Source organism: Lacerta agilis, chromosome 3 (assembly GCF_009819535.1).
Source record: "Lacerta agilis isolate rLacAgi1 chromosome 3, rLacAgi1.pri, whole genome shotgun sequence".
Lineage (NCBI taxonomy): Eukaryota > Metazoa > Chordata > Lepidosauria > Squamata > Lacertidae > Lacerta > Lacerta agilis.
In genome coordinates, this window is record NC_046314.1 from 76,943,812 (window position 1) to 76,959,103 (window position 15,292).

The 15,292-nt window shown below is 40.6% G+C and overlaps 1 protein-coding gene across 1 annotated transcript; it reads left to right on the top strand.

The window, feature by feature from the left end:
- Positions 1-7,199: 7,199 nt before the first annotated feature.
- On the top strand, positions 7,200-12,190 carry LOC117044037 (cytochrome c oxidase assembly protein COX20, mitochondrial). The gene is made up of 4 exons (XM_033144385.1): positions 7,200-7,375; positions 9,330-9,444; positions 10,141-10,204; positions 11,562-12,190. The coding sequence occupies exons 1-4, from the start codon at positions 7,340-7,342 to the stop codon at positions 11,695-11,697; spliced, it is 351 nt and encodes a 116-aa protein (XP_033000276.1). The 5' UTR covers positions 7,200-7,339; the 3' UTR covers positions 11,698-12,190.
- The last annotated feature ends 3,102 nt before the right edge of the window (positions 12,191-15,292 follow it).

The following is a 15,292-nucleotide window of genomic DNA, read 5'->3' on the forward strand; positions in this document are numbered from 1 at the left end:
TTAAGATAGATTACTGTTGTTTGGTGTTCTGTCTTACTAAAGCCATTTTTATTAAAATGTCACCCTTTATTCAGGAAGCCAAAAATAAAATGCTACATTTTGTCAGTTTGCATCAGTAAACTGTATAATGGTTTGATTATAACAATACAGTGGGTTTCCTTTTGAAAACATGCAATAGAATTGTAATCACAATTGATAAGAGAAATTACACTTTTAGACAGTTAGATACTGAATTTTCACTGACACACTTTTTGTAACTTAAGATAAGTTTCTGTAATGCATAGTATTTGTATGAAATAGTCAGAGAATTTGACTTTTGTTACTTTGACATGTCAAACTATTATAAACTTGAATCCATCCATTTATTAAAGAGAAGTTTTTATAGAACAAATCACATGTGTTCTGTTCTTGTCAATTTAAATATTAGATTTTAATTCCACTTTATACTATTGCATTATTAAATCTATTTCTATATTTTGGGTTAAAAGTATTAACATGTAAAAGTGGACAAAGACTTTTCACATGACAATATTCTTTTAAACTGGTTTTTATTAAACAGAAGCAATACATAACTATATACGGTCTTTCAAGACAATCCATATCCAGTGCCATACCATGATGAAGAGTTACAGGTGGGTAGCCGTGTTGGTCTGCCATAGTCGAAACAAAATAGAAAATTCTTTTCAGTAGCACCTTAGAGACCAACTGTGTTTGTTCTTGGTATGAGCTTTCGTGTGCATGCACACTTCTTCAGATACACTGAAACAGAAGTCACCAGATCCTTAAATATAGTGAGGGAGTGGGGAGGGGTATTACAGTTGGTCTCTAAGGTGCTACTGAAAAGAATTTTCTATTTTGTTCATGATGAAGAGGTGATCACTGGAGAGTTTCAAATTAAACAATTTCAAAAGAGACAACAGAGCAATGGGAACTGAGGGTGGGGTACAAGGATGGCTCGTGTACACAAAAAAAAAAGAATCGTAACATTTATCAGAAGGTTCACAATATTTATTCTTATCTAGATATCAAAGAAAAAAGGGGAAAGAACAAGAATTTCTTGGGCAAACAACTTGCAATAAGATTTTTTTTTTGTGGGAAAATACTAGAAAAGCGAAAAACTTACTGCATCCTGGTACTGGCATTCATCCAAAGCATCTGGCCTCTTCAGCATTCAACTTTGAGATGGAGGGGGAGACAAAGACATTTTCATGATGGTGTTGGGCAACTATCAACTCCCAACTGAAACACAACAGACCTATATGCAACATACCAAAAGGAATCTAGTCTAACATACAGCTCCAAGAGACAGTGGCAAGTCTCTGGCAAAAAGGGTGGACCTTTCCCGTTCCTTTCCCGAAAGGTTAAGAGCAAAAAACAAGTCAGAAGGAACCGAGAGGAAAATGAGAACAAGAGTAGAAATTTGGAGAACAGGATTTAGAATGTAAGAGAAACTGGAGGGGGGGAGTGAAAGGAGCAAGATGATTAGAAAAGAGCAGAACATGGAAAAATAGAGGGCATAAAAAGATGGTCCAGATCATACACAGAAAAGGTGGGTGGGAATAGAAATAGAAATAAATCAGCTCCTGCCTTTAAATAGAGAGGCAGCTGTATGATGCATAAGATGCCAGGAAGATGTGAGGGGGGGGGGGAGTGGCAGATGAAGCCAGATCATCTGAAATGAGCGAGGGTCCATACCTCCCAAGTGCACAAGGCCTTGCACATTCCAGTTGCCTTTTGTCATGCTATCTTCTGATCTCACCACAGAATGGAACTACAGTGGTGCCTCACAAGACGAAATTAATTCGTTCTGCGAGTCGTTTCGTATTGCGAAAAATTCGTCTTGCGAAGCACGACCATAGGAATGCATAAGAATTTAATTCCCATAGGAATGCATTGAAATTTTCGTCTTGCGAAGCATGGCCATAGAAAAATTTGTCTTGCGAGTCACCCTTTCGTTAGCGAATGCCTTTCGTCTAGCGAGTTTTTCGTTGTGCGAGGCATTCGTCTTGCGAGGTACCACTGTACCAACTTTTGAACCAGATGCAACAGTTGCTTGTCTCCTGCAGCAGAAGGTACATGCACAGCACATTTTAGCATCTCTGAACTGGCCTTTCATTTACTATGAAGTCACTAAAGCAATAGTGATGTCATCAGCTTTCATAGAAACAGAATACTAATAATTCTTGGATAAATAGTTGCATTTCACTGCCAGATATATATTGTCCTGATCCATGGAAATCTATTCAGTTTAAAAGACAAAACAGGGTTATGAGGTTAGTAAAAAATTAATAGATGCCTAATGATTAAAGTTTTGACTTAATCTACAATTAATAAGATTTTCCTGTCCTTAGACTTTGAAAGGAAAACACCAACTTCAAGTAGAAAGACCTTCTGAAGAATAATGGAATTTTTTAATATGAGTGTGCTAGAACTGTCAGAAAAACTACCTCAGCTAAGAGAAAATGTCAAGAAACTGAATGACAGATTCATGGCTTTGCTAAACATCAACCCAAAAATGCAAAAAGCAAAAGCGGGGACTAAAGGGTACACCAGCAGTGATAACTACAGGTACTTTAAGCTATTTTTTAGAAAAAACCAACAACTTAAGAAGTACAAAGAACTGAAAAATGTACTTGAAAATAAAAAAGACAAGAAAGATTGGAGCAAAGGGAAATTTGCTGCTTTGCGGAGACTGTTTAAGAGGCTAAGCACCTGGGGAACCCAATATAAAGAAGCAATAGATGAAGATCAGGAACTGATTCCACTAGATTTATTTGATGTTTCCTGTGACACAACATAGGTTATATGAGTTTTCCTTACTCTCCCCCCCCCCAATTACTTCTATGCGTATAAAAATAAAAACTCAACATCTCTGTTTAGATTGAAAAGAATAAACTCTGTACCCAGCTTTTCAATGTTATTAATGTACAGCACCTAGTTACTGGGAAAGTGATGATGATCTGGGCTGGCTTTAAAATAAGTTTGAGAGAAATGCTATGAAACACATGTGATTAGTGCACAAAAGCTTGAGAGCTTATTTAGTTCATCAAAGTAACAGGAAGCATGCCCTTTGAAAATACTATCAAGACTGATCATGTAACAGGTATTTGCACAGAAGTCGGCTTTGCCACCAACACAAAAGGCTGTTTGTGGAGAAAAGCTCTGCATCCAGCATCTATGCTGCACATACTGCCTGAGGTGTGACCAGTGCAGCTAGTTTGAGTAGCACAATTACTTGGGGGGATCCATTCACATATTCCTGCCTTCTTGAGAAGCTGTCAGCTTGGATGGCACTGATCACATCAGAAGAGGGAGACAGGCAGCTCAGAGACTGCAGGAGCAGTCACTCAGCCTCCTATTACATTTACAGTTTCATAGTTCGTCATTTGCCAGCTTCCATTATAGTTAATACATTCCAACCACTAAACCTATTTAGACTCAGTGTTGCCCTGACGAAGGGCAACTTTATGAGCATTAACAAAATAGGAAATTCTTTCCAGTAGCACCTTAGAGACCAACTGAGTTTGTTCTTGGTATGAGCTTTCGTGTGCATGCACACGAAAGCTCATACCAAGAACAAACTCAGTTGGTCTCTAAGGTGCTACTGGAAAGAATTTCCTATTTTGTTTCGACTATGGCAGACCAACACGGCTACCCACCTGTAACTGGATTTATGAGCATTAGTTGACACTGCCTGTCATTGGCTCTTTCCACCTCCTGTTGGCCTCTCTGACATCCACCCCACCGGTCCCAATGGGCACCAGCCACCACTGACAACATGTATGCTTGCCACCCAGTGTGGCTGGGGCAACTCAGCCAGATGGACGGAGTTACAAATATTATAACAACAACAACAACAACAACACATCTTTACCTTTTTAAACTAAGTTATTATGTGTCCATATATTATCCAACCATTGTTGCAAACCATGATTAAATAATTGTTTGGAACTTTGAAATTATTTTTAAAACAACAAACAGATTTGAAACATTGCAAGTGTCAAAGCGTAACTAAGCAGGAAAAACAAGCTTTCTCTCAGTTCAATGTAGATAAAAAGACCATACTTCCACCCAAAGTGTATGAATGTGGGTCCACAGCAGGCTCACCTCGAAAATTATGTCATCAGGATGCACCCTGAGTAAAATGAAGAGACGAATTACATTTTTTAAAAAGCTACAGCACCTTCACTGACAACCACCAGATGGCATACGGAACTAACTTTTCATTCATTGCAGATACAGTATGTACTGGTACTTGAAATCTGTATCTTGCAAATGTCAGAAATCCTTTCAGTCAAATAACTTAGGCAGTCCCCTGTAAATTTGCGCTTTCCCCTAAATCTCTGGGCAGTACTGCACCAGCGAGTGAGGAAGTCATTGTAAACTTCTTCTCTCCTCATTCCACTGATTTTGTCAGCTGTCATTCACACTCATGTAAACAAATTTACCTGCCTTTTCCAAATTATTCAAAATAGGAAGTATGATACAATAAAATAACCTATTTACATTTTCTTATATATCAGACTATTAGGCTTTTTACATCTGCTATAACTGCTAAGAAAAAGGCATCAATGTCTTTTTAAATGAAAGGGAAAATGTATTTTTTGTTTGTTTGTTACACTTCTGTGTCTATCCTAGTGCCTTTTTCTGGGGGCACTCATACCCCTAAACATTTTGTGAATTTTTGTACTTTTGTCCATTTATTATATTTATTTTTCCCAATTTGAACTATAAAATGGTGATTTTCTTGAGTAAAAATGAGTACCCCTAAACATTTTTTAAGGAAAAAAACACTGGTCTAACCCATAGTATACCAATCAATCCAATCCATAATCCAAGCATAAATAATTCTGTTTATATTAAAATTATGTAAAGCCCCATGTATTTTTCAGTTGAGCAATCTATAACTGCATGATATAAAATAAAGGATTATTGACCTAGTCCTCGGTACAGCTCCAATACTGCTTTACCATCACCCTGTTTCCTTCTACAGTCATGCCTCATGTTACGAACGCTGCGGGTTATGCATTTTCGGGTTGCGCTCTGCGCCGAACCCGGAAGTACCGGAACGGGTTACTTCCGGGTTTCGGCACTCGCGCAAAAGCCATAAATGGCGCTTTGCGCATGTGCAGAAGTGCCGAATCGCGACCCACGCATGTGCAGACGCAGCGCTGCAGGTTGCGAATGCGCCTCCCGCACGGATCACGTTCGCAACCCGAGCCTCCACTGTATTTCATACTACGCCACAGAATAGCAACAGAATAACTACAGACAAAAGCAAATAAAATTAAATTTCAGTATCACTTTTTAGTGCTTGCAGTTCTTTTTCTCATAAACCACAAGTAACACATCAGTGAAAGTACAGTAATAATACAAAACTAATGAAATTATTACTGCCACTGGCATGCAACCTACTAGCCATTTACGTGAGATAAAGAATAAACAGTATTTTGATTACTGAAATGAGCCTTAGGATTTGTTTCCTGTGGCAAAAGGTGGTGTGTATGTGTGTGTGATATGTAAGCCTGGGGGGGGGGAATCAATAATAATTCTTAAGTAGAACTATTTCCATACGCAAATACAAAGAATTAAAACTATTTTAACTATTGGGATAATTTTTGTGCACATTGGATTTTGACACTGTAGATTCCTTTTCATCAGTCACTAGCCTATGTGGTTTTTTAATATGAAACACAGCAATTATCAATTATATCCGTTTGCAGCACTCTCAAGTGACCACTAAGTTAAGGGAGAGTCTTGTGCTGGCCAACAGGCAATGGCTTTTTCCATCTGCCTAGCTTCTCTTCAGCTAATAGATAACACTACTCAACTTATATCATCCTGGCTTTTTTTACCTCATACTCCATAGAATCATAGAATGGTAGTTTGAAGGGATCCTCAAGAGTCATCCAGTACAGCCTCCTGCAGTGTAGTAAATTTTGTTGCCTTGCTAGTAAAAACACACACACACACAAAAACACCGCTGCTGAATTTCTCTTGTTGTGGTCTCACAATGATTCTGTGTGTTTTTCACTTATGTCTGGACTCAAGGCAGATGTGGGTAACTGATGCTTTTTATAGAGGTTTTACAGTGATGGATTTACATATAAGCTAAACAAGCTATAGCTTAGGGCCCCACTCTCTTGGAGTCCCCCAAAAATTTAAAGGGGGGGAAAACTTTGATAAAATACATATTTTGTTATGTGTAAATGGCTTTAGTTACCTATTAGTTCCATAAATTACCATATAGCATGTATTCAACACAAAAAACAGCGGCAATTTGTTGTTGACAAAGGACAGCTGGACATATAAAGGGTCCCATTACCTTCAGTAGCTTAGGGCCTTATCAAACCTAAATACAGCCCTGAGCCTGGACATATGTCATACTAAGACTTAGTGTTACTGTGCTATAAGCCAAGCAAGCTGCTGCAGAGGAGGAGGAGGAAATGAGGGGCGCTTTGCTCTGACCTTGGTGGTTCTGCTGCTGCTATACCATGGTTTGCTTTAGGGAGTTTGCTTGGGCTCTTCGGGGGTTGTCATTTACAACTGTGAGGAAGGGGAGGCTGAGAGAAATCCCTACGGGGCCTTGACAGCTGGGTCATCATGGTCCACCTCTCGAGTCATACACCACGCCCATGTTTCGCGCTTTCGTTTCGGAACTTTTCAAATTCACATGCCCGCCTTTCTGCAGACGATAATAAAAGTCCATCTATAACATGAATATTTCTTCCAGAAGAAGAAGCAGACATCGCGGCTTACTTGCGAGAACGTCCCGCAATTTTATTGCCAGCCTTATTATGAAACACTTGTGGCGTGGCTGGCCCACTAACACCACCAGCTCGCCAACCGCCCTCGTTAGTCTTTAATTGCTGCTGGTTTATCCTGAGGCGCTCCTCCTCCCCCCGCCCGCCATTAGGCGCCATCAAACACCCTGACGCGACGACGTTCGTGGCGGGAGCAGGACGCGGGAGAGAGCGCGCGCGCGCGCGGCTGCTGGTTGGGAGGTAGGGGAGGGTGAGAGCGGAGGGAAGCGGCGCGCTCCCGCGCAGGCGCGCGCGCTGCTCCGTGACCCATCTCACTGAACAAAGGATTCCTTACTCGAAATCTCCTCTCCAGACCTAAAATGGCGCCGGCCCTCTCTCTCCGAGCACCATAGAGATAGAGGAGGGGCCATACAGGGGAAAAGAGGGGGAGGGAGAAAAAAGCCCAGGCGGGCGGCAGAGACGGATGGGTAGAGCGGCCGCCTTCGTCTGCGCGAGAGGCCTCTCTGCGCAACTCAGGCTTTAGGGCTCTGTGGTTTAGCTGGTCGGCTGGGAGAAGCCTGGCAAGCGGGGTTGTAATGGCGGGCGAGGATGAGGCCGGGGACGCAAAGAAGGTAAATGAGCTGGGAGCGGAGGCGAGGCGCCGTCGGCGAGCTCCGCGGTGGCTGCTTTTGTCCTCCCTAGTGTTCGTGGGCTGTGTGGACGGAGGAAGGGGCTGCGGCTTCTCTAACGGCTCCGGCTTCTGTGCCGTCAGAGCAGCGCGCGAGCTGCCTGGATGTGACCAAGCTAGCAGGGCTTGTGTTGCCTCCTCAGCAGCGGACTCCCGGTAGCCTTTTTTCTGTTGGCCCTCCCCTTCCAGCAGTTACACTGCCTCTGAGCGTGGAAGCTCTATTTAACCGTCGCGCCTTATCGCCTGATAGACCGCTCCTTCCCTAGGAAACGGAGCCTCGCTTCAAACCACTTAATGCCCGGTGTATTCCTGAATCCACATAACGTGTCGCACGGCTATAAGTGGACCATAATACTCGTTTTGTTTACTCAGGTTCCTTTGCCACAATCGCTGGCATTTCTTTTCTTTTTTAAAATACTAATCATTTAAAATTGTTTTTAATCCTGCCTTCATCTCCGAGGATACCAGAGGGGTATACCGAAGACATGACAACGCAACCGTAGCTCCAAAGAAATTATCCATTGTTTTATGCCCTGACGCTGAACGTTTGGGCATACAAGTCAGGCTTTTCTAGCTGCAATCCAATGCACACTTGCATGGAAGTAAGCCTCATTGAACTCAAGTGGGTTTACTTCTGTGTAGATGTGTATACCGGTACCATTGTGCCATAAATGTAACCTTTGCTATTGGAAGAAAATGTTTTCCAATAGAGCAGATGCCTCTCTGTAAACCTGTCAGCTTGCTGCAGCCAGAGTTGGAAGGTGGGGAAAAGAATTTTTCATCCCGTTGTTCCGGTTCAGACCAATTTTGTGAGCATGTTGGGTGGAGGCGGGCAAAGCAGTCTATGGAACCTTTAGATACATGACTCTCCCAATACAACCCCAAAATGCCTTGTTTAGACCTGCACAGCTGGTGAGGCATCTGCACTTTCCATTTTCCACAGGCATACCAAGGGGCCTCAGCAGCTTAATGTTTCACCCGAAAACTTCTCTCCGGCTGTACAACAGCGCTCACACAGTTTCCTATTGCCGTCCACCACCACCACCACTCCGCAGGCTTTCAACTGGTTGTAGGATTGCAGCATTAACTCCTCCCCCCCCCCCAAATATACCAGTGTAGTTAGTTGGAAGATTTTCCAAAATGGAAGATTTATTTTTCCCTGAAAAGTATTCTGTTTCATAAATTCCTTAGTAACAATGAATGGGCGCCAATTGGAAATTTGTATAGGATTTTCTTTCAGTGCATCATATGGCGCTGAGAATTCAATAGAATCAGCATGCTCACACTCCTCCTGTCAAAACTCCAGGAAGGATAGGAACCACTGCAATATTGGAGCCTTCCTACCAAGAAGGGTGGCTCAGTGTCACTGATCAGTGCATCAAATCCTGAGAAATTCAGCAGGATCAATATGGTCATGCTGCACTATCCAAACTTAAAGTATCCCAAGGTATGGTCTGAAGGTATATGAGGCCACCATGAAGAAAGAAAAGTAGGATATCAGTATAAAAAAATATACAAAAAGCAAACATAGCCTTTTATATACCACATTGGGAATGATTTTGCCTTCAGGTGGATCGTAGCTGCAAAAGATTGAGGTGATTTGATGCATGCTTTGTCCATTGGTATGAGAATGACAATGAGAATAACAGAATAATTTTTCAACAACTTCCCCCCCCCCCACCCCTTTAAAAAGCTATTGAAGAATGATGATAGTAAGATAAATTAGTTTCAATGGTTGTGTCATTTTGGCCCAGTGGGAAAACTACAAGCTTTTTTCTTTTTGGTCTACATCGCTATTAAAGGAACAGGAATCATCTACTGTACTAAATGCAGCACTTCAGAAAGTTCTGTATATAACCAATGCATTGTTTAATGTGATATATTTAATTTTTTTCAAGTCTTTTAAGCTACTGGGAATACTTGACGTCAGAAACGTCCCTTGTGCTCGAGAATCAGTGCTCTATGGCTCATTGGGTGGTCTAACTGTGGGTCTTGGACAATTTTTGGCAACTAGTAAGTAAAAGTAAATCAGCATATTTCTTTTTATATTTAATGTTTTGTTTGTTTCCATTCTCTCTTCATATTTGGTAATACTTTGCTCCATGCAGCAATTAATACAGCGCAACAGCTGACATAAAGTGTTGCTTACTTCCTCTCTAAAACCCTTCCCACCAAAGGTGTAAATACAGCACAATCCGTCTCCAAAACATTGCATGCCAATTGTTCTTTAAACTTCTTAGCAGTTGGGGTATTCATAAGCATACCTCAGCAGCTGAGGATAATTAAGGTTCCTTTCTCTTTTTTAATAGTTTTTATTAGTTTTCAATTACAATCCAATAATAGCCTCATTATAACAATACCAATTTATAAGATGGTTCCTTTCTTTTGCAGCCAGTAGTTTTATAATCTACAGTCTGTCTTGTTCAACAGGCTGCATTTCCTCCTTTATTCACCTTTTGTCAATTTTATCTGAGGTTAGTACATATGTTAAATTACCCCAAATTTTCTGCAGTTCTTTCTGTTTAATGTGTTGTCTCACTGGTTTGTGCAACCATTGTATCATAAAGATTATGCAAAGCCAACTTTAACTTCAGAAATAGTTGGATAAATACATTTTCTACATTGTTTTTCTATTAGTTCCCTTTCTTCTTGTCTAATCATTATGTTGTCTACATAACTTACAAATGAAGAAACTTCTTTTCTGCCTAGGCAGAGTGAGACGATCCTGTGACTTTGGAGTGGGAGGTTTTATCCTGACAACATTAGGATGTTGGTATGTATGTTTCTGAAATTCTCAGACTTGTGCTGAAGATGTGAGCAGATAGGCTTTGAGTGGATTCTTCCTACAACCCTAGGAGCCAACTCCTAGGAAGCGAGGTCCCTTTGCGCACCCCTAAAATATTTGAGGGGACCAGGTCCACCCAAAGTTGATGGGCACTGCCATTCAAATGGTGTGTGCCACACCTTGTGAATAATTGTGCAGCATGGGGCTTACCTGGGCCCACCCATTATTTTATGCAAGTAAAAGTTGCCCGACTGCAACTCAGCACATGTAATCACACTAGTGTACCAGGCTGTTCCTGGAACATATGACTTATTTGCACCTTCTGCACCCTACTCCAGCTGTCCTTTGCCTGGGAGGGGTCTTTAAATAATATGGTGGTACAGTATTCACATCCAAATTCACATCCAGTATCTTCACTGATGCAAATGAGAGATGGCAGACTCCAATGTTGCACAAGTGGACTCGTTTCTACAATCGGACATTGCTTTCCTCATCTCCCTTCTGCAGACCCTACATACCTCCCCCAAGTGCCTTCTCTCCCAAGCAGAATTTGTGGGCATTGTTTTATTAAATTTATATGCCGCCCTTCATCCACAGATCTTAGGGTGGTTTACAACATAAAGTTTTTTTTAAAAAAACCCAAAATAATAAAGAGCACAAAGACCAACCACCAATAAATCTCCCTCCCACAAGCACTTTTGAAAGGGTAAAAAGGTAAAGGGACCCCTGACCATTAGGTCCAGTCGTGTCCGACTGGTATAAGATGTTAATCAGCCAAAGGCCTGGTTGAAGAGGAATGTTTTCGCCTGTTGTCTAAAGGTGCGTAATGAAGGTGCATAGTGGATCAAGAGGAAGAGAGGAAGGTGAAGTCCTATTGTGCAGACAGAAGTCTGTTCCCTCTGTACAAAGCTTCTAATGTTTCCCTATGTGCACATCTATTCTGTACAGTGGTACCCCGGGTTATGCACACCCTGTGTTGCGGATGTTCGAGTTGCGAATGCCTGCAACCCGGAAGTGTTTCCAGAGCATGCGCGACCCGTGGATGCGTTCTGCACATTTCGTGCATGCGCAGAAGCGCTAAAATCGCGCTTCTTCCAGGTTGTTTTGGTTTTCTTTCGTGCGTTCGTGATACGCACACCCGCGTTACGTACCACGACCCGGAACGGATTGTTTACGTGACCCGGGGTACCATTGTATTTTTGTTTGCAGAATAGTTACTTAAGAAAAAGTTGTGTAAAGCATTTCTATCTTTTTCAAAGTACAGGCTGGTTCAATAAATAAATACTGGGAGTTATTCTCTAAAATAGGATGGGGATCATTCTTTATTTTATTTTCCTTTATTGAGGGTCTATTGTAGATACAATAATGCAAAACTAAGGATTCAGCAACGAATTGTTCAAGAAGGGACGAGAAAGAAAATTTTGTATGAAAGCACCCAGTTTGATCCAGAGAAAAAGAGAAGTGAAGAAAGCCGTTCTTGAAACAGCACGTGGTTGTGAACATTTCTAAGCACAATACGAGCCATAGCTAATTTGCTGAGCATTAGGAAACATTCAGTTGACTGCCCTGAAGCTCCAGATTGTGTTTTTCATTAATTCTCACATTCAAATCAAGTGTGAAGTATATGTAATCCAATTTACTTTCCTTGGGGAAGGGGCAGTGGGTGACACTTGATGTTTAACCCAGGGTTCTAGAGCAGCACAAGGTAACTGATGCTTATAACACTCCTTCAAAATGTCTTAAACTAGTGTTGAGCTGGAAGCAATTTGAGTTTGCAAGGTTGCTCAGTAAGTTACAATAGAAAGTTGCATACAAGCATCTTTTTCCTCAATAAAATATATCACTTGCATCATGTTCTTTCATTAGAATACTGTTAAATTAAGCTAAAGAAGAGAATAGTTCTAGGAAAGTACTGATTACCCTCTTTCTACTCCAGAGAAAAAGTTATGCAAGTTTTCTGCACTGAAATCATGTTTTTAAAAAAATTGTCCTTTTACAAAGCCTGTACCCAGTTGTATATATGGTAATTATAATAGAAAGCAATTCTGTTTGGTCTACTGTTTGGTAATAGTAGTGGCTACTATTTTCCAATACCTTTGACCGCTTACCAGTTTTGTTTGCTGCTTGTACAATAAAAAAGCATCCTTAATTACATTTGCCACCTGTATTTCTGTTTAGCATTGCAAGTGTTCTTTGCAATATTGTGCAGAATTAATCAAAATAAATTAAGAACTAGGTGGGGGAGTAGAAATATTCTTAAGAGCATTGTGCAATGTTTTTACTGTTAACCATTCTTTGTGCTGCATAAGTCTACTCTTCTGGGGTTTTTGTAAAAAGTACCGGTAGTTTGCCTCTGTTACTTTTGAGAACACCTGCAGCAAAATTATTTGTACAAATTGTCATCTAGGCTTAACTTCCAAAGATAGCTCATTATGCTTTAAGACACGTTTGTTAACATATCCTGTTGTTTTAGCAGTTCAAAAAGTGATCTGGGTAATTACTTGTATAGGTTGAGTTTCATATTAAGTGAACTTTTAAAAAAGAATAAAGTTCAGTAGAAATGATTGTAAATAAATCCAAGTGATCATTTTGTATCCCTTGCTACTGTAATGATGTAGTAAGCTGTTGTACTACTTTGCTCCTGAATGAAAATGCAGAACAAGAAAGATACCGTATTTGTTTTGATGGGCTTTCAGAGCTGAGTGAATGGGTATCTAGTGCTAACTTACTGCCTGAAGTGGGGTTTACAGAGTCCTGTGCCATTGCTAATATGGCTTGCACAAAGCAATTATACAGATAACAGCATGCATTAACAATTGAAAGTGAACTTGATATGCTTATAGGACCACACGACTAACCAGAGGCTCTGCATAGCCCTAATGCAGAAGAGTGATCTCTACATAGAATCATGTTTTAATGCAAGCAAAAAGCACATGCTTTTCCATGGCCCATTTTCATTTTGTATTTTTATGCTGTGAACTGCCGTGTGATTTTGGGGTGAAGGGTGGCATACCAATTTAATATTACCCAATATTACCCAAATTCCTGCAAGCAGTAATTCTTATGTTTGGTGCAAGGAACCATGAACTACAGTTGTACTTTGGTTCTCGAACATAATCCATTCTGGAATCCGTTCAACTTCCAAAATGTTTGAAAACCAAGGTGCCGCTTCCGATTGGCTGCAGGAACTTCCTGCACTCAAGCGGAAGCCGCATTGGACATTTGGTTTGCAAAAAACGTTCAAAAACCAGAACAGTAACGGGTTTTCAGCGTTCTGGAGCCTAAATGTACAAGTATCAGCGTGTTCAAGAACTAATGTAAGACTGTAAAACACTTATTTTTGATTAAATGCTTTTAAATAATTTTAGTCACTGCAGTGACATAAGCTGGACTCTTTAGTCATGGCATATTGGGTTAGTGAACCTTGGGGGGGTTACAACTAAGTCATGACGCTAGGAATGTGGATTTGAAATCATGGAGGCATTCATTCTGCACATGGTGTGCTTTGACACTATTTTTCCTAGAATTCCACTCATCTGTGTAAGTTACAATCTTTCCATATTGTAAAATTGGTTAACAGTATTATCTGTATAGAGCAGTGCACTAGTTTCTTCTAGCCAGACACTAAAATCTTAGCATTTTAGGAATGGTGAAAGTAAAATCTTACATGGCAAGAGCCATTTATACTAGCAGACCCCAAGTAGAGATGCAAGTCCAAGTCATTACACTGGCTTAGCTGTATTTTAATGAGGCAGAGGACATGAATACCTTACCTTAGTGACACTTCTACAAAACTAACTTCTGAAACTTTTTCTAAGTTTCAGAATGTGAATCTGCACATTCTGAAACTTTTTCTAAGTTTCAGAATGTGAATCTGCACATTTCAGATTCCCTGAAAGCACATTAGTGACTAGTGGTTTTACTTCCAGGTAAATGAGATTTGGATTCCACTCTTACTCCCAGATTTAGCTGAAAACCCCAATAAATCTTCCCACATAAACTCAAGCAAATCCATCTGCAACAGAAACCCTATATGCACTCCTGGAGTAGGGGGGACATAGAATGAGACACTCAAGGCACACACTCCCCACCAGTTTACTCATCAAATTCAACTGGGATTCCAACCCCCTTTCCTACCCAACAAGTGTGAACTGAAAGTAGTCTAGTGAGTAAACACATTTCAAGGTTTGGTCTCTAAATGGAGACACCAAGATTCATTCCTGTTGTGAATGAGCAAGCACCACCACCAACTCCACCCCTCAGACTTCCAATCACAACCTGTTTCCATGTCAGGTAGCATGTTCCCAAGAGGAGGGTGGCAGGCTGCAGCAAAGATGGGAGAAAGCAGGGAGAAACTCAAAAAGAAATAAAAAGCTAGAAACTCCAGGCATCACAGCAGCTTGAAGACTATGATCCATATAAACCTTCCTAGCAAATTACATTTAGCATTAGTTTACTAAACATTAACATTTTAAACCTTTTGTTTCATAAGCTTAGTACAAGTACTCTAAAAAGTAGAATCCAGTGATAAACCTGAAACACAACTACAGATGCACCATTAGCTCACTTGGTGAGTTGGCGTATTCACTGGGAACTCCAAATATTAAACTTGTATATACTAAAACTTCATACCAAACTAATCCTGCTAAGTGTAGCTGTAAAAGTAGCTACCGGTATCTAGCCGGGACATCTATAACCACGTATTATTCTCTAGAAGACACCCAAACTAATTTGCCATTTTACATCAAATAGTTATTAGCTCTAGCTAAGCTTCAATTGTCACCACTGCTGAGAGTTCTGTTAGCCTAAACACCAACCCTGCAGTATACAAATACTACTGGCTATTCTTTGCAAAACTGTAAAACATTTGTGTACAGGTATATTGCCATCCATTTAATGAAATTCCGAAATTCCTTCCAACAAAGGACTACCGGATTCCAGAAGTCTTGTCAAGTGTTTTAAGATGCTTAAACAAAGCAACTGGTTCTCTTTATTATGTCAAAGCATGCATGTGGTGCACATACATCTCACTATATTTGTGTATCCTGCCCCACAAAGTCATTAAAGGGATTTTAG

What these genes read in the sequence shown, in the direction of transcription:
- LOC117044037 (XM_033144385.1), top strand. Translation starts at nt 7,340, where the DNA reads ATGGCGGGCGAGGATGAGGCCGGGGACGCAAAGAAG. An exon ending in AGGCCGGGGACGCAAAGAAG is followed by an intron (nt 7,376 to 9,329) that starts GTAAATGAGCTG and finishes ATTTTTTTCAAG; the next exon opens with TCTTTTAAGCTACTGGGAAT. An exon ending in TGGACAATTTTTGGCAACTA is followed by an intron (nt 9,445 to 10,140) that starts GTAAGTAAAAGT and finishes TTTTCTGCCTAG; the next exon opens with GCAGAGTGAGACGATCCTGT.